The sequence below is a fragment of the Equus przewalskii genome, chromosome 25 (assembly GCF_037783145.1).
Source record: "Equus przewalskii isolate Varuska chromosome 25, EquPr2, whole genome shotgun sequence".
Classification (NCBI taxonomy): Eukaryota; Metazoa; Chordata; class Mammalia; order Perissodactyla; family Equidae; genus Equus; species Equus przewalskii.
The window spans coordinates 25520961-25543540 of NC_091855.1; the positions used below are offsets into that span (position 1 = coordinate 25520961).

The window sequence follows — 22580 nt, forward strand, 5'->3', positions numbered from 1 at the left end:
GATGGGACTTAGAAACTACTTCCAAGCTGCTAGGAATATCCAACAGAAAAGGATTCAAGAGAAATTGTATATTACTGCAGGCATAAGTCCTTGAGAAAGGCCAGAGAGGATAGGCTCCAGAGCACAGGGAGAGGTGTTCACCTTTGCTAGGAACAGGGAGCTTCCATACACTGTAAAAGGAGAGGGATGAGAGCAAAGAAAGTTAGAATTGATGGTGGAAATATGTAACTAAGTTGATAGATTTGGTAGTGAGAAGAAAAGGAAGTCCCTGTGATTGTTTTAAATTTTTCCATAAAATGCAAGGGTAAGGAGTGAGAAGAGATTATTAAAGGCTTGAGAAAAGAGGAGAAGATAAGAAATAGTCATTTCGTGGGCAGAAGATCAAATGTGTTAAAGAAGTGGATACGGTTGTTATATAAAATCAATTGCTCTCTTGAGATTTAGGGTGAGAATCATTATGGCTGTGTGCTTTTCTCTGGTCTCAGTCAGCTACTTGTGGGAAGGCACAGAATAGATAGGTAGCCGGCTTAACTAATGTGACAAAGATCACTAACTGTCCTCAAATATCCATATTCCCTTTTCTTTTTAGTAATAGGATGTCCTGATTTTTAGCTGGTCTTGCCCAGTTTTGAGCCTCCTTTGCAGCTAAGTGCCACACTGTGATTAAGTTTGATCTTGTGATTGTAAGATGTGATATGTGCAACTCCTAGAGCATCTTCCCAAAGAGGAAAACACTTGCCTTGGATCAGTGAGTGACTATGGTGATGGACCATTAAACCTAAGGGGATAAATGGGGAGTGTGTCTGCAGGGGTGATGGATAATGAAAAAATGATAGACTCATTGAATTTGAAATTATAATGAAATTTTTAAAATTGAAATAAACTATTTGATAAAGAGAACATTTGAATGATAGAGATGATGGTCAGAGAGTGGGGTGCTTGTAATTGTGTTGTTGGGCGAGTGTATGACCACAGGAGTTGGCAGCTGAAGTGAGATAAGGAAAAAAATCATCAGGGGTGAGGAGTACAAGAAGCTAAGACCCCTCAGCACTGGTTTGGTCAGACATCAAGAATGGCAACAGGAGTGGGGATAAAGAAGAAGATAGACAGCCACGTGCTAAAATCTTCAGTGAATGAGGGGAGACTTGGAGGTCAACAGGACAGCAATATCTGGGGTTAGAGTGTCTGATAGCATGAACTTCAAAGGATCTAGGTTTTGAAGAGGAAGGAGAACAAGTTAGGAAGCTGCAATAGGAAGCACAGAGGATACTGCTCTTATCTCTCATCTTCAAGCCCAGAGATACATGGTATAAGAGAAAAAGCTGCATCGTTTCGAGAGGAAGCAGTGCCCTGAGGAGATAAGTGGGTTTCAGTCAGGACATGGAAGTGCAAGGAATGTTCAGAAAGAATATCATAGTATTGATGACAAGTCATGTGTCTCAGAGGGCACAGGAAGGCTTCAGGGAGTTAGGGCGGAGAGGGAGAGGCGGTTATATTCATGGATGAATTGGGGTGGTATGGTGAAAAGGATTTGGACTTCTAGTGGTGCCTGAGGAAAGTGGAAACGTGAGATATTTTGGTCTAGTGATCCTGAGAGCCAATTAGAGGAAGGTCAGGAATTGGTTTAAGATGGGAAGAGTGAGTAACCCAGCACTCTTACAGCCAACTCTGGTTTGGCAGCTAAAGGGATGAGCAAGTTTGGTCTTGTGGGGGCCTGGAATTGGCTACCCCAAGATATGTCTCTTTGACCTTATCTCTAGAAACTCTTCATCAGTGGGGAAGGCAAGGACTTAAATCTGCATTTGTTTATTGTGCTTGTCTGGTAACCTCCTGTAACTGACTACCCCCACCCCCAACATCCTCCTTTGTCTTCAGCTGGATATGATATTTCAGCTGTGGTGGTTTCAGCCATTTTGGCGAGTTGCTCAGCTTGCCTGAGCAACTCCCATGTATACATTGACAAATAGAAATGGCAAGCAATAGGATATATTGGAGTACGTGAGGAAGCCATTTGGTGCAAACTTAATTCAGCCTGACTTTGCTATTTTTTCCAAAAGGGCCTGACTGTGGCCATTGAGCACACATTGTATATCTGCTTTAAAACATTTACTATGACAAGAACAAAGGCCCTTGAGATAAAGGTGCAACTTCCCTCCCCCTCCCAACATTGGCATTTCCTTAAGGATTAAGCATCTTTCCTTAGGCTAGAAACTGATTTGCTGCGCTCACCTGTGACCACCCAGCTTGAGACAATAGACTTGCCTCCTGCTACGCCCTCCGAGATAGCAGACCCAGTACCTGCTGTGTCCATCAAGTGCTGTGCCAACAGGGCAATCTTGTGACTGTTGTGGGAGGGACATTTCAATCATGTGAAACAGCCTGTTTGGGGGCATATAACCACTCCGTGCACCCCACTTCTTCGGTGCCCTTTCTTCCTTCAGGAAGAAAGGCCCCGGGCCATGGTCCTCATAAAGCTTTGTTTAATTTTCTCTTGCTATTCTGTCTCATGTGAATTTAATTCAGTCTTCGGCCAGACGAACCCAGAGAAGGTAGAGGAAATGTCTTCCTCCCCTACAGTCTCTTAGACAGTTTGCAGTGATGAGACAGCATCAGTCTCACCAGAAGTTCCAGAAACTCTGTTAACTCACATTATTTAAAATCTGTGAACCTCAGTTTATTTGTCAGTGAAATAAATGAAATGGGAATAACAGTGGTACCTACTTGATAATTATGAAGATTAAATATTTAATGCATTGAATTAATGGCTCCAATTCTTCACCCTTCCCTATGTGCATACACTTTATCTGTGACTTTGCAGTCCAATAAATAGGTGGAGTCTATTTTCCTACCCCTTATATGTGGGCCTGGCCATGTGACTTGATTTGGCCAGTAGAATTTGGTAGAAGTGATGGTGGGCCATTTCCAACCTTAGGCCCCAAGAAGCCTTATGTTTTCCTGCTCTTTTCTTGTACTGCTGCCTCTCCATGAAAATGACATATCCAGGCAAGCCTCCTGGGTCCAAGAAGAGGATAAGAGACACATAGAGCAGATCTGTTCTAGCTAAGATGCCCCAGCCAAACCCAGTGGAGGGCAGAGCTCCTAGCCAACACGTAGACATATGAGCGAGCCCAGTCTAGGTCAGCCTATCCTCAATAGACTCACAGATGTGTGAGCTATAATAATAAAAAAAATACTATTTTAAGCCACTGAAGTTTGGGGTGGTTTGTTACACAGAAATAGCTGACTGATATAAAATATAAGATCAAACACAGTACATGGCACCTAGTAATGACTCAATGTTAGTGTTCCAGTTACTATGGCTATATAACAAATTACCTCAAAACTTATTAGCCTGAAACAATCATTTATTATGCTCATGGAGTATGAGGATTAAGAATTTGGACACAGTACGGTGAGGATGGCTTGTCCCTTCTCTGTGACATCTGGTGCCTCAACTGGAAGACTCCAAGTCTGAGGGCTGGAATCATCTGAATCTTCATGCGCTCATGTGTCTTGATTGATTATGGCTGTCAACAGAGATATCCTGGGACTGTTAACTGGAACACCTACATGTGGTCTCTCCAAGTGGCCTAGGCTCCCTCACAACATGGTAGCCAGGGTCCAAGGGTGAGTGATCTAGGAGAGAAGCAGGCAGAGCTGTATCATTTTTTGACCTAGCTTTGGAAGTTATATAGCATCACTTCTCCTGTGCTCTATTGGTTAAGTAGTCATGAGCCCCAGACTCAACAGGTGCAGAAATAGACTCTACCATTTGATGGGGGTTGGAAGTTTCTGGAACATGTGGGACTGCTATTGCTATTCATTGCATTCATTTTTGGAAAATACAGTCTGTCATAGTTAGCCATTTTTATTATTTCTACTATCCTCATCAAATAGATATATTGATTGCAGTGTCTAATTTAGGGGCTGGCCTGATGGTGTAGTGGTTAAGTTCATCTGCTTCGGCAGCCCGAGGTTCACCTGTTTGGATCCTGGGCGCAGCCCTGCACATCGCTCATTAAGCCATGCTGTGGTGGCATCCCAAAGAGAAGAACTAGAAGCACTTATAACTAGGATATACAACTATGTACTGGGGTTTTGGGGAGAAAAAAAAAGAGGAAGATTGGCAACAGATGTTAGCTCAAGGCCAATCTTCCTCACCAAAAAATCAATCAATCAATCAATCAGTCCATCATTTACATTTAATTCTACCTACTTTACTTACATGATATTGATCCCCCCTGCTTGGTTTGAGTGAACTTGCACTGCTTAACACGCCCTACTTTGTCTTTTGAAGTGGTGCCCTTTCCTTCAAGAGCTGGCTCAAAACACATCCCATCTCCAAATCTTCCCCCTGATTGTAGTAGCTCGTTTGTTTTCCTCCTTGGCTTTCTAAAATCCATCATTTCAGCACCACTTACTTAGCACTTGTATATACCTTGCATTATACACTATCTTATGTATAATTCTTTTGGAGGGCAAGAGTGACAATATTTTAAAGTTTTAATGTACTTAATAGCTAAAACCAATTATTTTACTAATCTTAAGACTTCTCTAAATGTTTATGGTTTTTCTTGATGATGATAATATCAGGCAGTGGACAAGAATATTCTGTAGACTCATGACAAACAGAACTTTTTGAGTGAGCGCGTGTGAAATATTTCTTGTTGCAACTACATTGCCACATAGCATGTGTAAATGTGGCACAGCCTTTCAAAGCCATTCTTTGGAACATTTCTGCTTGTCCTTGTTTAAAGTATACCTATCACCTTTTCTTAAAGTTTCAAGATTAAGGATGTGTGCGTTCTCTGTAGGTCTTTCAACCATCCCCTTTTCATTGGTTTTGTTTTCGCATTTATTGCTCCTCTTTTTTTCCCTTCAAATCTCTTATTCCTCTTTGTTGTTTCCTGCCAGGCTCACTTCTTTTCCTACTTTTACTGATACTGAGATTAAAATGAAATATTGAAACATTCAGTTACTACTCCTATATTTCCTTATATATGGATTTATGTTCTTGTAAATTCCAGGCTTCAGCTATTTGCATGTCTCTCTTTAGAGAACAGATCTCCATAAATTCATAATTCAGGTACCAACTATAGGACTGAGGATGCCACATACTACTGTGTAGTTTTTACACTGCATAAAGGGACTCTTCCGAGAAGATGGAGGCGAAATCCAGGGCTTGATCTACCTGCAATATTTTCTAGTTTTGACGTGGGGCTTTATCAGCCCAGAAAGCATGGTGCCCTATCGTAATTCAAATGAAGGTATCCCATGTGCTGCCCTTGCCTCTGATGGTGCATTTGCTATGAAAACCATCTTCTGAACTAGGTATTTCTGGATGGCTGGACCATGTCTCACTTACCTCTGTATCCTTTGATCCTAATAGAACACTGAGTGGGCGCTTCAGAACATTTCTTCAATGACTACTATATTTATTAGCAATTATTCCTGAAGTAGAGTATTTTGAAGATTTGTTAGTCATTGCTGTCACCTGGAAGTGAGTTGACTCACTCACAACATTCCTGTAGGTGGCAGAGTAGCATAGATAAGAGCTTGGACTCTGGAGTCAGACATGTTCCACCACTTATCAGCTTTATGAATCTTGAGCAAGCTAAATGACCTCTTTGTGCCTTGGTTTTCTCACCTGTAAAATGAGGACGGTAATAATATCTTCTTTATAGAGTTGTTGTGAGGATTAAATGAAGTAATGCATATACATATAAAAGCACATAGCAGAATGCTAGGCATTGATGTTACTGTGGGTTAATGTAGAAGGAAGCACATTGAGCTAGCAAAGGAATTTATAAATTAAATGTTAAGCACATGAAATTTATTTGATAAGTGGTTTTATAGTGTGAAATATGTATTACGTGTCTTATTTTTAATTAGTAGAGATAAAATGTGTTAAGAAGAGAGACTGGGTAGAAAGAGGGTCAACAAATTACTGGAGGAGGATGATGATGCTTACTGTTCAAAGGGGCCAACTTTCGGAGGTACTGTCTCCACATCTCTCAGGGCACATTAAAAATACTTCTAATCAGGGGCTGGCCTGGTGGCACAGTGGTTAAGTTCACGTGTTCTGCTTCTTGGTGGCCCGGGGTGTGCCGGTTCGGATCCCGGGTGCGGACATGGCACCACTTAGAAAAGCCATGCTGTGGTAGGCGGCCCACGTATGGAGTAGAGCAGGATGGGCATGGATGTTAGCTCAGGGCCAGTCTTCCTCAGTGAAAAGAGGAGGATTGGCAGTAGTTAGCTCAGGGCTAATCTTCCTCAAAAAAAGAAAAAAAAACTTCTAATCAGAAATATTTTCAAATACTTGAAAATATTACTGCCAAGGTCTAGAGGATTTTGGATACCTCAGTTACTGCTAGATCTACTTCTCTCTGCTTGGAGGTGGAATTCCAAAGACAGCACAGGGTTGGGAAGCTGAATTAGCTTTGCCATTACTGAAGCACCAAACGGTTTATAAAGAGAAAGTCTTAGAGCACAAAGAACTTAGTTCTGGGTTTTAGAAATCAGGAGCACATTGGCTGCAAAGTCCCTGTCCCCACTTGATCATGCTGCCTTGCCACAGAGAATGTTCCCCCAACAGAAGTGTTGCCGACCTGCAAGTAGGAATCCCACCATTGGAATTTTTGTTAAAAGAGCTCAGACCACGAGTAGAAACCAGGTCTATTCATCCATTTAGAAGTGAGTGCTCACCTTTGTGGGGTGTCACAGTGTTTTGCTCTTATTTTTTCTTTGGTTATGCAGTTTATTTCTTTTATATGTCTTTCTCAACAAATCACAGACTTTCTTTTTTCTTTTTGGGAGGAAGATTGTCGCTGAGCTGACATCTGTGCCAATCTTCCTCTATTTTATGTGGGATGCTGCCACACTGTGGCTGGACGAGTGATGCTAGGTCCATGCCTGGGATCTGAACCCACGAACCCTGGGCCGCTGAAGCAGAAAACGCAAACTTAACCAGTACGTCACTGGGCTGGCCCCTAGACTTTCTTGTAAGCTTTTCCCAACTGAGTCTTACTAAACTGATGTCTTGGGTACTCTTTAAATTCATAATTTTAAAATCTTGGGAGAGAATACATTGATATGCAGCTTGTTATTTGGTATTTTGATAGCAAAAGCAATAGCAAGGTTTTTTTTTAAAACATTGGGTTTCTGATAGGCTACCTGCAGGCTTGAAGGATAAACATAGCCAGGTTCAGTATTCCTAAATTGTTGATTCTTTCTCCCTTGCCCCACCATTCAGTCTGGTCACCAAATGCTTATATCCTCCTCTTTGCACTGAGCCTTTCTTCTTCATTGCAATTGTCATTCCCTTATTAGAGGTGTATTAAGAGAGTAAAGAGGGATAAATTTTGTACTGCCTGGCAAATCAGGAGAATTAAACATTCTTGCAGCATTCCTGACAGCAATAACCTCTGAGTTGCAAAGAGAAAAAAAAGCAATAGTAGAGAGAACTTTCCAGACTGCAGAGACTCAGAGGTAGAAGAGGGATGGACTTCAAGGGATCGCAAGAAAGTTTTACTAGAATATAGAGTGAATTTCAGTTGCATTCAATTGCACATTGATTTATGCTTGCTGATTCATATTGCTTTTTGTGTACTTTTGCCAGATACTGAGAAAGCCAATTCTCTTAGTCAACTATTGCTTTTTAATGAGGAGGATAAACCTAATAAATGTAAAATATTAAAAGGCAGCACACAAGTGTTAAGGCAGCAGATGAGATGTGCAATAGGGGTTTAGTTCAAAAGGAACTCAATGTGGGAAGAAATAACTGGAGACTTTCAGTCTCTGAGATACGTCCCTTCCTCTGCCACCGCTATCAGGTTAGTCTAGGCTCTCAGGACTTTATGTCTGTTAGTGAAAAGAGAGGGGAAGAGAAGGGAGGAGAGCAAGAGGGAGAGGAGGAGCCCAGTGAAGAGAAAAAATGTCATGACCCTGGGGTTTGCTCTTAACAGGTGGAGAATAGATTTTATCCTGTTCCCTTCTGTTGACCTAGACTGTATTGTGGGGAGGAAAGTACAAGTGTTTTGACTTTAACTCCTCTTGAAAATATTATCTGTAACTTTTGAGACCTCTAAAGGAAAATTGTGAGTTTACGTAAGTTCGTTTTGGAGGTCTAAGATAGACCTCCTTTGGTTTGGAAAGATACTTTAATGGGTCCGCGACAGGATGTGATAGCGTGGACCTAAAAATTGCTTTGCATAATAAAGTGAAGTAGAGTGGAGACTCATTATATTTCCATTCAAGTTATTTGGTCTGCCATTTCACTAAGTGGGTCTGTGAGGCAGATAAGGGATGCTGTCAAGCCCAAAACAGTCAGTTCATGTTGGTGAAACTCAGGGAATGATTGGGTGACTCATTTTAATGACTTCCCCACATTCACCATGAACTGAAACACATTGTTGTAGTGGCTAGGATTTTGGGTGGTGATGACTCTGTAAGTGTCCTCAATGAAGAAATTGAAAAATTAATTGAGTCATGGAGCAACTTTCATTAAAGAAGACTTAGTTTACTTTATTTTATGGGCAATTTAAGTGATTTTCAAGAGTATTGATTTTAGAACTTAATCTTCACTTAAGATGTGATTTTAAGAAGAGTTTTTCCCTTGGCAGTCAGAGAGACAGTAGTTTGGGGACTTGAAGAGTTGGCTCCATTTATTCAGGCTAGAGCTAAGGGAGAAAGATGTTTAATAAGGATTCCTTCTGTGTGGTATGGGCAATGAACTTTAGGAGCAGGGATGTCTGATATTCAGTTTTAAGTTCTTTCCCCTTTTGTGTTATACTCACAGTTGATTGCTAACCTTTGGTAAACATCAGTTTCACCACCAGGTTTGAATTATTAATGCCTTGCAGAATGGAGAGAGGGGGCTGCCTTCATTAAATAAGATAATGCATCTGAAATACTCAGTACAAGTGGTTTCATCAGATGTTAGCTCATATTATGATGTCTGGGGAATACAGAAGGCTGCCCATCATGGGGGAATAAAGAGGACATAGTTGGAGGTGATCAAGGGGGAGCTGGGAAGAGTTTGGAATAAGAGCTGACAAATGACACTGAGGACACTTAAATTCTCATCTTTTTTTCCTCTCATTCTCAACTCTCCCTTCCCTAAACCCTGAGAAACATTAGGGAGCATGCTTGGCTTCAGTTACTTAAGTAGTTATTCCACTCGGATATTAAAGGAAAGGGGAATCTTAGAAGGGTAAAACCTTGTGACAATGTGGGACCTAGACAATAGGTCTCAAAACTTGTTCAAGAGGACTCTGAGCAGATAGGAATGAAAGAATAATGGGAAGGAGTAGATGTTCTTCACAATCTCCAACTTAAGAAAATTCCATGCTCTTATTTGGCTCTTAACCCTTTTGTGTACAGGTATCAGTTAATTTTGTACTGACTAGGCTATAAAATTCTTTGTGTTCTGTTGAGGACAAAGTTCTCTTGATGGCAGAGGGCCACTGCACTGGTCTGAGTTCTCCTCTTGTAGATAAATATTTTGCAATAAGATGAATTTTGCAATAAGATGTCCATGGTCTATTTGAACTAAACAAAACATAAAGGTGTTTTTTTCTTGCCTTGTTTACCCCAAAAAACCTTTAAATTATTTTCCTTGCCTTTAATTTTTCTCCTAGTCCAAAATACCCAGCACACTGTAGAGAGATTAGTCTTTCTAGAATAATGCTTTATTGGCAAGATTCTGAAATGGCTTCATAGCATTTACTAGATGGACTAGGTTGGCCAGATACAAGCTCTACCACAGCTTGGCCTCTCAGTCTTATCTCTTGATGTGCGTGAACCCTTCGCCCAGGTCAGGCTTTCTCCTTTTAACCCAAAGTACTACTTTTACACCTGCTTCTTCCCAACTCTATAACTCTCTTCCTCTTGCCACTGAGTTAAATTTTACCCCCACCTCCAGGTCTCACTTAAAAGCCATCTTTCCGGTGAAAACTTCGTAAGTATTCTGGTCCATATTGACTTCTTTCCCGTCTGACTTTATGTTGACATTAGTCGTTTGGATTCATCAATCGATTGAACATTTATTTGTTGAGCACTGACAATATGCCAGGAACACAATGCAAATGTTTTCGATTATGTGCTCTTTTATATTTCTCACTATGTATGTGTATGTACTTAGCACCAAGAAAACTTTAAGGATTGTATCATTTTTGTTTTCTCACAGAATTGGACACAAAATAGGAATGCAATAAATACATCTTGAATTGACTATATACATGATAAACTTAACTAGGATAATTAAAACAGGTTACTTGTTAACTTGTCACCATATGATCACTAACCATATTAATTGGGTGATGGGCCTTCTTAATAATAAACATTTTCAATATGCCTGACACCTCATTAAATCTTGCATAGTGACAGATTTTGTTTACAAATTTTTATTAATAGCTCATTTTCATAGCTCAAAAAAGGGGATTACAGATGATAATCAGCAGAATAGTTAAAAACAAAACCTCGCCTCTACAGAGTTAGCCAGTGTGTAGACTTTATTACATAGGCACATATTATTATCTTTTTTAAAGTAAACTAGTTTTACATAACATTAACCACAATAGTACAAGAAGTTACATCAAATGAGGATGGATGATGAATGAAGGAAAATACAGGCCTTGGATCAACTGAATCATTCACTGGATCTTGGGTCCCTCCATGCTGACACATTGAAATTCACTACGGACATTACAAAAATGGAGGGTGAAGAGGAGTGTTCTTTTATCACTCTTTGCCTAAAAAACTGATTCTGTTTAATTTCTTGAATACGGTAAAGTTTTCTCCAGGTTCTGTTGGCAGGCAGACACAAAGGTTAAATGAATGCTGGCTTAGGGGCTTAGAGTCGGAGGAGTTCATATTCTTCCCTTCTGTCACCCCCATACTTCAAAACCTTTACACCCTTTGGTCCAATAGGTTGCTTCAGGATCTCACTGCACATCTGCTTTCCCAGAACTGCTCTCATTGGATACCAGGTGGGTCGCTGATCCTGAAGCATATGGAGGCAAGACAATGGCTCTTAAGGCTTCAGTCACAGTGTGGCTAGATGGCGTCCACAACTAGCATTGAGGATTTGATCTGAGGCAGAGCATAGGACTGAACAGGAAGAGGATGCTGGAATTCCTTGCTCTGTCCAGTTGGAATCGAGCAAGTACATTTGACCAACTTCAAGTGCAAGAAACTATAATCATACTAACACATACCACAAAAGAGATGCTATTTTGTAGCTTGTACATGTTAAAAAAAATTTTTTAACTACATTTTCATGTTACTAAGAGACAGGATAAGAAGGACTGACCCTTTCTCTCATCTCATTTTGCCATAACTGAATTATAGCCTCAGAATATTTACTGAATATTTTTTCCTCTCTCAATTTCTACAGTCTTTTGTATAAAAGCACACATCTATAAATCACTGATCATCCTAATGTGACCCCTCAGTACCTTGGCGGGTTAGACCTACTTCCGCTTGAAGTAGTACCCAAATGCTAACATCCACTTCGGAGATGTGCCTGTTCCTCTCCACACTCACATCACTGTTGTGCTGGTGATGCCAGCGGGACTTCCAGAGCAGTGTTCCAACTGGTCTTCACCACTCTTCTGATCCTCCATCTTTATCTACGTTTTGAAGGCAACTACACAATAGAGGATTGCAGGGTTTTCTGTGTGTCTGTTGTCTGGGCAGATGAGAGACATGAAAAGGAAAAAGATGGGCCAGCTGATTTTTCCAGTATTCAAATTTTAAATTTCTTGGTTCTTAAAACTATATGAGAGTCCTATTGACAGGAAGTATCACTGACAGTGGCACCAAAGGATATTTTGTAAAATATCCCATAAAACTGGAGTTGGAAAGGATCTGAGAAACAATTAGTTCAGCTTCCTCACTTCTTTAGCTGAGGTCACTGAAGCCCAATTGAGAAAAGAGCAAGTCACTCAACATGGTGATTGTCTCCATGACCCTGTCCTTTAAAGATTCATAGAAACCCCAACTTTCCCTTGATAAAGGGCACTCCCACCAATGACTTTACATCAGCAGTCCTCAGTGTCCTTGTGTTTGGCCTTAGCTCCCTTTAGGGAAGCTGGCAGCTAACACAGCACCTTGACCAGAGTGGACGCTTGATAAATATTTGTTGAATTGAATTAATTCTGTTGTTTATCCCTGCTATGCAATCTTTTCTTTTTCCTAAAGCTCCTCACTTGTAAGGGATGGCCTCTAGTTCAAGTATTTTGAGGTTTGCCGGCCAGTGCTGTATTTGTCATCTCGCTATACTTTATCTTTTCATATTGAAATTCTATCTTTGGAGTCCGTTCTTTTCCAGCTTTTCATTACACACAATTATTATTTGCCTCTCCCCAGGCACTACCAAACACATTACTATATATTGTTTCTGCCTTTTACAGGCCTGGAATTGCAAGTCCAAAGATTTTTTTTTTTTCCAATTCTTAAAACAAAAACAGAGGCTAGGACCCTCAGTCAGATTTGCTAAGGCACACTAGAAGAAATGCAAAAATTCTGTATTCCTGCTTTAGTTGATACATAGGAAAACACTACTGATACACACACGTATTTTCTACATTTATGACTGCCTTATACATCTTGTTTTCTTTTAATTCCTTAAAAACATAAATATGAGTCACAATACCCAGAGCAAGTTTCATTTACAAAAAGCATAATTAAGAAATGGTGATTTGTAGGGAATTGGCACTTGGACATTGGTAATGCTTAGAAAACGTCTCTAGAACTTGGTGAGAATGCCATAACTAATTTTATATAAAGAGCTGTCGTGGTGTGGGGGAGGCTTGGTAGTGAACTGTCAGAGAGACGCATTTATTGGATGATATTTGTTGTGGATTTAATTTTTTTGTTAGTTCTGTTTGAATTTCCTGTTAAACTGCATTCTTAACATGACCTAAATTCTTGATATGCTAGAATTAACTTACCATCATCATTCACAGAAGAGTTAAAGTTACCATTCCCAACTGGGAGAATTTCTAAAAGTAGGCTAGATAGCAGGGCTTCCTACTCAAATCAATTTAATATTCGCAAGGCTTTTAAGAAAATATTTCAGATAATTCTCTGCTTTCCCACCACTAAACTTATTATGGACTTAAAGGAGCTCTGAAACCGTGATTTCACTTCACGAGTTTCAGCCTTACTATCTCAGACCTCCATCTTACTATGGTGACAAAATAAATACACAGTAACCTTGGTCAGTGGTTAATGTTCAGGAAAACAAAGACCCAGCACAGCAGGATGGCCGTGTGCTCTAGCAATGCTTTCTTCTCCTGCTGGCCATTCAAATGGGCAAGGCTCAGGCTCACAGGTCTGTCTGACTTGTGGGAACAAAACTGGATGAATCATCTTGACTATGACAGCATCTGTGCTCCTGAATCTTTGGGCACAAAAATGTTCTTCAATACGTATAAAGTACATTGTAGTTTAAATTCACCTGCACATTAAGCGTGTAAGGGCTGACAGCTATCATTAGTTGACAGTGGAGGCGGGAATAAAAGGAAAGAAAAATTATTTCAGTCTTCCAGAAAATAAAAGCATACTTGCTTGCTTTTATGTAAGTATTCGATGATAAGTAAGGGTTAAATAGTCTTAGAGTCTCAGGTTCAGTATTCCTTCAGCAGCCATTTATTGAATACCTAATAATTTCCCTTTATTTCATTAATATATGTTTGTCCTATCAACAAGGATAAGGTGACTGAAACCTATTCTATTCCAAGCTTTGTGCCAGGTACTGGAAACAAAGAATAACATAGATTCCTTGCCTTTATGGATCACTTTTCTTGAGAATGTGAATTTCTAGGAAAATCAACTCCTACCCGCACCTACTGGATTTGAACAGAAATTATTCTCATTTCAAACAAGAAATATTTCACATAAAAAATGTTCTCAAGGGTTTTGAGCCCTGCCAATAATGCAGGAAGGTAGAGAAGAGAAAAAGAGCCAAATAGAAAAAAAAAAAAACTGTCCAGACAACATTTAATATAAGTGAAATGCAAAATTTTGATAAGGGATAACTAGTACTATGTTTACAAGAGTGGCAAGGGGGGGCTGGTTAATGGTCCCCCACAAAGTACCTGATATCTCTTGTTTGACATACGATAATGAGTACATTTCTTATCCTCTTTTACTAGAAAGTCACAAAGCAAGCCGCTAGACTCAAAAGAAAGCACAGCTCTTGATATCATGTGACATCTAATTTATGTTCTAATAGTAATACTATGTATTGGTAAAATGAATTCACTTACATATTTTCACATTATTGATAACACAGACAAGGGTTATTCGTGACCGCACACATACAAAATCCAGGTCCAAGGTGACAAACTTAGAATCTGCACATTAAAAAGGTAATTTGCCCAAATGTGTTTTCTATGTAGGCTATTAGCAAAACACTAAGTCTAAAAATACACAGTATTATAATTCCCCAAACTCCGAGATGCTACCCATAATCAGTTTTCCAAAAACAGTAGAAAGAAAACAAATTTGATGAAATAGAGGTGGTAGGTTTTTTAGAATTAATAATAATTTGGGCACACCCAGTGGTGCAGTGGTTAAGTTCGCACATTCTGCTTTGGCGGCCCAGGGTTTGCCAGTTTGGATCCCAGGTGTGGACCTACGCACCACTTGTCAAGCCATGCTGTGGCAGGTATCCCACATATAAAGTAGAGGAAGATGGGCATGGATGTTAGCTCAGGGCCAGTCTTCCTCAGCAAAAAGAGGAGGATTGGTGGCAGATGTTAGCTCAGGGTTAATCTTCCTCAAAAAAACAAAAGAAAAGCATTAATAATAATTTGCTTGCTGAACATAGATAGCATGGAAGGGATTTTCCAAGCCCTTGGTTTATAACAGCAACAACAAAATGTCCAGCTGAAAGCATGAAGGCAATGAACATTAATGAAGGGGCAGGGGAAGCCCAACAAGCAACACACATGTGGTGCTAGCAGGTGGGGCAGAGATCTTGAGAGAGTGCGCAGGTGCTAACCTTGGGTAAGGAAAGTGCCAGAATAACTTTCCCCTTGCCAACTCTTCAACCCATTTGATGTTTCCATGAGGAATCTCATGTGCCTTCAGTGCAACAGAGGAAGAGCTATGCCTTCCTCACTTGACAAAGTCCTCTGGGGGAGCCCACTGAATTTCAAAGAGCATGAGAAACCACTTAGCAAAGAAAAAAACAACTAAAGTTAGAAAGTCCTATTACTATTGAGACTAAACCTACATGTAGAAGGGAATCTTAGTAGTCATCCAGTCCAAATTCAATGTCAGAGTCCCTTTCATAGCATCTGGGATGGATGGTTATTTGAACCTTTGGGCATTTACAGTAAAAGAAAATTTTACTACTTGAGTCTATTCCTCTTTAGAACAACTCTTACCAGAAAATTCTTTCTTATATTGAAGCAAACACGTGTCATCTATAAGGTTCCTCTTTGTTCCTATTTTTGCCCTTTGAAGCTACATAGAATAAGTCTAATTCTTCTCCCTTTTTATAGCTCAACAGAAATTCCAAGGAAGCTATTGTATCATTCCCTCCTTTTTTACACTCCCTTTCCAGCTATACCTTCTGTTCTTCAGGGGAACTATTCTCCTGTTCCTTATATAATGAGATCCTTCACGATCCTGGCCACCTGCCTCTGGATACAATTTATTAATGTCTCTCTTAAAACATGGTACCCAAAGTTGAGGCTAATCCTCCATCCAGATGTGGACTGACCAATGCAGCATGCAGGGCTCCCTGGACTTCTATTAGCACAGGTTGAATGCATTAGCCTTGTGAATAGCCACAATAGACTCCTGATTCAAAATCGAACTCGTATTTCCCTAACAAAACATTTCCACATGAACTGCTGTGAAACCAGGACTTTCCAACCCCCTTCCCATCAACACACACACCTAAACACATACATCCACAAACACACACACAGGTATCTCACTCTGTACATAGAGGGTTGCATTTAAGAAATTGGGAATATAGAGTTTCCCATTAATGCCTATGCAATTTCATCCTTTTAGTTTCAGTCTTATGTTCAGGTATTTCAAAAAATTGTAATGATTTCTATATCCTAGAGTCAGTATATGGTTAGAATTCAATGATTATTCATTGAATAAACTAATCCTGAATCTGCCAGTCAACAGACTGGATATACTGTCTGTTTGTGTGTAATTTATAAATCTGATAAGCTTGCTTTCTGTCCCCTTAGTCTGTTCTTCATGGGAGAAATAGAAAGGCAAATAGAAGCTGCCTTTAAATTGCTGAGCAGGTATCCCCTTTGGAACAGCCAATGTAGCTCCTTGTATCGTAAAAAAAAGAAAAAAAGCAAAAAACACCAAAGTACAAATAAGAAGCAGAGGTACAGAATGTGAGCAGGAACGATGAAGGGAAAGAAGGTTGAGTGTCCCAGACCCCTGGTATCAGGAGTCAGTGTTCCCAATATTAGAAAAATATGGCTTTCTCCCATCCCTACCCCAGAATCATCTGTCTTTTAGATCTATTATAAAACTATGATTACCAAACTCTGAATTTTGGGGAAAAGCTCATACAAGTTTAGTTTTGGAACAGCTTTTAAAATGATCTTTTCAGCTTATATTTCTTGTAAAGTTTAAGTTAGAGAGACATGCAACTGTCTATTGACTAGGAGGTATAAAAAGAGCTTCCAAATGCCCCTGGCAAATGCCTGAGGTATAATATATATATATATATAATCAGTTTGTTTCATGAATCAGAAATGGCCAATATTTTTCAGTGTGAATTTGGGAATTCACTAAGACTGAAGCTGTCTCCTGAATTGAATATAATCTCACAGTTAAGGTCCCTTTTCCCAGAATGAAGAAAAATAAGCTCAACTTTGCTTTCCCTTCAACAGTCACCCTTTGCATACAGTGGGGCTAATGCAGAATCCAAAGTATCCTACTGTGCCTTTTTTCCCTTGTCTATTGTGGTTCAGGGTGGCGAACCCTGAGGCTGAAACCTTAGAGAGACGGAAAAAGTGTTTCAATCAAAACAATCTAGAACCGGAAGAAGTTGAAAACTTCTGTTGCATAGTGTTAATGTTTAAAGAATGGAGACACCTACAAAAGGCCTAGTGGACCCAAAGAGGAACTCTGTACCTTCTCTAGAAGGAGTGGCAGAGATGGATTCTTACTTAATTAACTTCTCAAGACTGTGTTTTCCAGAAAATCATGTAAGTGACAGATAACATCAGCAGGAAATTGTGCCAACACTCATGTGGGAGGTTCTTTTCCTGACTCTGACGGTCACAACAAACCACAGGCAAGTGCTGTCAGATAAGCAGAGTGCAGAGAAGGCTTAATTATCCAATGAGCTCCAAAAGTCAGGTGAACCAGGTGCTTCGGGCATGATCGGAGTGCCTCCAAAGCAACCACCTCAGGGTTTCCTGTTAAAATACAGGGAACTACAAACAGGAAGGCCTAACACACTGCTCCCAACACGGAGTAGCCATGGTAGGCACTGACGTGAGCTTCCGCTGTTCAGAAAGACATCCTCTCACGATTCTGGGGTCAGGGCCCCCTGCAGTAGGGCTTCGTCACTGGACCCCACACTCGTTGGGATTTTCCATTTCATCTCCTTCAAAGTCTGGCTTCAAACTCTTTTTTTGCTCAATTTCCACCTGCCAAGAATAGAAGTTGGAGAGAAATATCAGACAGAAGAGAAAAAACATTCCAACAAATAAATAAACCTCTAGGTTCTTTGAGATTCCCTGTAATTTTTGCTAATATTTTAGGCACACTGGAGCTACTGGCCCTGTGTATATTATTAATGTCTCTTTGCACATGCTTCTTGCTTGGTCTGGAATTCCCTTCCCCTCACAGTCTACCTGGAAAATTCCCATTCTTTGCCTTGCACAGTTGCTCACAGGTCAGCACATCTGTGAAGCTATTCTTGACTCATTAGGTAGAGTTACGTGCTCCCCTGTGCATTGTGCATAGTCCCACTGTACCTTGTACACATGCCCAGAACCACTATACCACAGGCTCCACAGGACAGGGGCAGGCCCTTGTTCACTCCTGTATGCCAGTAATGCAGGCATACAGCAGGCAATCACAGAATTTATCAAATGAATGAATTCCTTTGCAATTGGCTGTTTATACTCTCCATTACTTTATCTCTTTAAAGGTCTCCAAATTGACAAGTATTATACTGCTTACCATTCTACCCATATCTTCTACAAAATACTGCAGCTGTAATTATAAATGGATTAATAAATTAATCTTGCCTTGAAAGTGACACACTTCAACTGAAGCCTTTGATAAGATAGGCCGAGAATCCTTCGAGTTAGGGAGTTTAATAATTAAAGATCCTCTTAACACCACTTTGGATATTTATGATGAGGGATACAATTCAAGACAGAACAACTGACTAGGGTCATGTTTGAGGAAAGTGCTATTTCTTTTCTGGCCACAAGATGGAGTATTTGTTCTTTTTGGTAGTTAAATGTTTTAGATCCCACAACTAAGGAAACATTTAAGGAACAATTAATAACCATGTAAATCTAAGGATATTATTATGAATAGAAAATTATTAAACCACTTTGCAAAATCCTTCTTCAATAACCCCATTTTCCATCTTTGGCATTTAATCTCCTCCTATTGAATTTCTAACTCCTTAGGATATAATCACATAAAGTCAGAATTCTTCCTCCTTCCGCAGCCCTGGACCCATTACCATTACAGAAGCTTGTCTGGCTTTTGACTTGTGTCCTATTACAACCCAGCGACCAGGTCATCTGTGTCCTAACTTTACTCAGATCCACTTCGACTCCCGTAGCTGAAATACCTTTGTGTTAGCACTTTCCTGACACTCCCCTCCACCTCCAAGTTCACTACTCTGTAACATAAATTATACTGTGAATGAGTAACAGTAATCCCTTTACCCCAGGACTCTCTTGTCGTCGTTTATGACCAAAAGACATTATATTCTTTTCTCTGCCTCTTTATTTTTTCCCCAACCTTTCTCTCGCCCTCTAGAGAGATTATTCATTTAAATCAGAGGAGACTCACGCACAGCTCTGCAGGCTGAACCTCCCCCTAAGGTGGTAAGAGAACACCTTGCACCCGTGGCCAGTGCTGCCACAAGGAATGAGCGGGGGAGGGGAGAAGGGTGAGCAAATGGACCGGGTAGCATTAGACAGATGCCGCCGGAGGCTACCTTGTAGCTGTAGTGTGCGGAATAATTAACCCACTTCCTGACATCGGTCTTGTCTTCCACGGAGATGGATCGTACAGCAGCTTTGGAGGCAGAAGTTGTGGGCATGCTGAACTCGACATTCACGTGATTGGCAAATCTGGAAGGCACTTCCCGGTCAGAGCCAAGTTCAAGGTGGCAGAAGAAACAGTGTGGATGACCAGAAGCTATAAAAGAAAGACAAAGAATCTAGAGATCAGGTTCTTTGGGGAAGAAGTGGAAGAAGAGCCACCTCAATAACAAGGGAGGCCCGGCAGTCTTGCAGAAGTCCAGCGCTGCGCAAAGGATTAGCCTCAGCAGAAATCACTGCGTGTGCCCCAGACCCTTTGATATAAGACTCTCTGGTTACAGTAGCCTGGTATCCTAGCAATAAAACCCAGGGTCTGAGAAATCGAGGTCACCCTGCCCACTTAGGTCAGAGTGATATGTGAACACAGCACAAATACTAAGAAACAGGGACTGTACACTGGCCGAGAGGAATGAAAGGGATCAGATCTGAGTACCTAATAAAACATCAGTTACAGCCACCTGCAGCAAAATCATCGATTTCCTTTGAAAGATGAACTAAATTTTCTTAATAGCATTTCATATTTAAAAAAAAAATGCTTTGGGCAGTTTTTGTGGGTGAATGGCATATAGAAATGACAAAGCCCTTATAAACAGCACATGTGTCTTTGGGAAGCATATGGTACACTGGAGAGAACAGCCTAACAGGACCCCTGGGTTTGACTTCCAGCTCTCCTGCTAAGTGGCAGAGACCCCATACCCAGGTTCTTTGTTCTCTCCAGGCCTCAATTCCTCATCTTCGAAGTGGAGAGTGGGGGAGCGGGTGGTGGGAAAGGGTAGCGTACCAATGCCGGGCACCGTCCCTTCCTGCTCTTTAATTCCATAAGTCTACGTTAGTCTTACTGTACTTGGATGGCAAACTTAAGGTCTAATTTTCATTTGAGGATTGTTATTAGATATTTGAGGGAAAAGAATTAGTTCTGTGATTATAACCATTGAAACAGTGTCATCGTCATCAGTCAGAGGGAGCAGGAAACGGCTGTGGAGCACTCTGTGCCAGGTACTGTGTTAAAGCTTTACACAGATTCTCCCACCGCATCTTCATAACAATGCCGTGAGGTCATAATTATCCCATTCTACAGATGAGGAAACCAAGGCATCAGGAGGTAAAGTGAATGCCCAAGGTCATAGCTAGAAACTGGCAGAGCTAAGAACTGAACACAGCAGTCTGACTCCAAAGTGTTGCTAACCACTTTGTCTGAGTCACAACCTCATGATCCCCAAACCTCAAGACCAGGTTCGCAGGGTGACAGGAGTGCAGAGGAAAGCTGTGTAAGAGCAGTGTAAGCTGAAGAACCTCCATGTAGCAACTTGCTATGGATAAACGATGTGACACGGCTTTCACTTCATTATGTAACTGCAACAGCCCTTAGTTATCTGAGTTCTCCCAAATAAACAGTTCCAATTTTCTTTCTTGGTCTGGGCAGGACTTTTTAATCTCAGAGAGTGAGGACATACACACCCGCTCTCCAAGGAAAACATTACAGAGTGAAGTATTTGTTTTGTTCTCTTGCACAATGGTTATTTTTAAAGAGTAATACTTTGGGAAATTAATTGAAAAATTTGCACTGGATTTTAGGAAAGGAATTTAAAGAAGATACATGTAATAGTAAAAAGCACATTATTTGAAAAAGAATCCATTCAATTTTTTAAAATTGTGTACCACAGAGGTAATTATAGAGCTATCATTTATTGAGGATTTATTACAGGCCAGAGACTGTGCTAAACACTTAAAAGCATTATCTAATTTCATTCTTAATGAGCTAGGTATTAATAATGCTATTTTACAGATGAGGAAAAAAGATGCCCTGAGAGGTTTAAGTAAATAGCCTGAGGCCACACACACCCATTAAATTGTTAACACTGGGAATAAAACTTTGCTCTAATGACTCCCAATTATGTCCTAAACTCCTCTCAATATATTGTTACAGGTTTAGAGCACTACAAAGTATATAGAAGAGTTTCTTAATTTAATTTAATAGCAACTTGAGCAACGGTTTTATCTAATTACAATTATTTATATTGTTGGAATATTGAGAAATCATTACTTTCCGCAAAACCGATTTCCTCCTCTCACCCCACAAAGCATATTCACAGCAAACTCGATGAAAGCAACATTCCTTCCTGATTCCTAGCATCAGCTAATGGATGTGTAGGGCTGGTGGACGGATAGGGAGGTGCAATTCTGAAAGCTAGTATAGTTTAATGCATGGTCATGAACTAATGAGCCCACGCATTATGTCATCTTTCTTGATGAAGTTGAGAAAATTTAACATGAAAATTCAGATTTCTCTTTTCCATTAAAGGGAGGTCATCCTGGGATTGTTTTCTCTCTACCTGGTCTAAAGAGAACTGGAATTCCAGGAAAGTTACCTATGCAGGACAGAATGTTTTGTTTGTTGGCAGATGATCTGGGAAAGCAGCAGGAATTGTTCTGGTGCCTTCCAGGATTAAGAAAAACTCTTGGGATTAGAGCAGTAGGGGTCCTGAGAGAGCGCAGATAGAGGGGGCTGCACATACACAGGGCTGAGCTGGGCCTTGCTGGTGGGAGCCATATTGGAATCCAATGGCAGCTTGTTAGCCGTTTGGTGGTTGGGATTGGGATGAGCCTGCTGTGGCTGCAGGCTTGGGATGCTGGCAAAGCCAGGGTGCTGACCTGAGGGCCCATGCTGCCTGCAGTCTGACTGCCCTGCCTGCTGGGGGCCAGGGATGCAGGGCCACTGCAGGTGGGAACAGATATGCCAAGATTCAGGCTTCCTTCACCGTAAATGGAGGTGTGAGAATTATGAAAAATAACCTATAAAAGGCACCTACCTTCCCAAGGCTGTCTGAAGACCAACAGAGAAGAGCTCAGAAAAGGGACGATTACTAACAGATCATCGTCAGTTGTGTGGTTTCAATGGATGGAGCACTGGATGGGGAGGGCAGGAGCTGAGCACAGTGAACACCAGCAATGGTAAGAACTTGCAGTCTGACAAGAATTCAGGGCCTGTATACCTCAAGTTTCCAGGAAAGGGTGCTATCAATTTCCTGAACTGATACAGAAATATACCACCAGTCAGAAGTGGTATAAGAAGCACTTCTTAGAGGTTTCACTTCTAAAAATATATAACCATGCAGCAAAAGCAGCAATTGAGGGGGGACGTTTAAGTGAGAAGCATTCCCAAATAGCCTTACGCCGTCTTGTATTTCAAACATCTTTCACAAATAAGGTCCCAGTGGTCTGGAAATACATATGTAATATATAAGCTGCATTTCCTTGGCCTTGAGCCTACTGAACACTACCCTG

General features: G+C 40.7%; 1 protein-coding gene across 2 annotated transcripts in view; it reads right to left on the bottom strand.

Moving 5' to 3' along the window:
* Positions 1 to 10387: 10387 nt before the first annotated feature.
* STON2 (stonin 2) overlaps positions 10388 to 22580 on the bottom strand; it is a 138590-nt gene continuing 126397 nt past the window's right edge. The window contains exons 6-7 of one of the 2 annotated variants that reach the window (XM_070594305.1): positions 19190 to 19392; positions 10388 to 17651 (exon numbers count right to left, since the gene is read on the bottom strand). In XM_070594305.1, coding sequence (XP_070450406.1) covers positions 17568 to 17651; positions 19190 to 19392 — 287 coding nt within the window. In that variant the 3' untranslated portion in view covers positions 10388 to 17567. The remainder of the gene's footprint in view (positions 17652 to 19189; positions 19393 to 22580) is intronic. The other variant, XM_070594307.1, reaches the window with a different exon arrangement.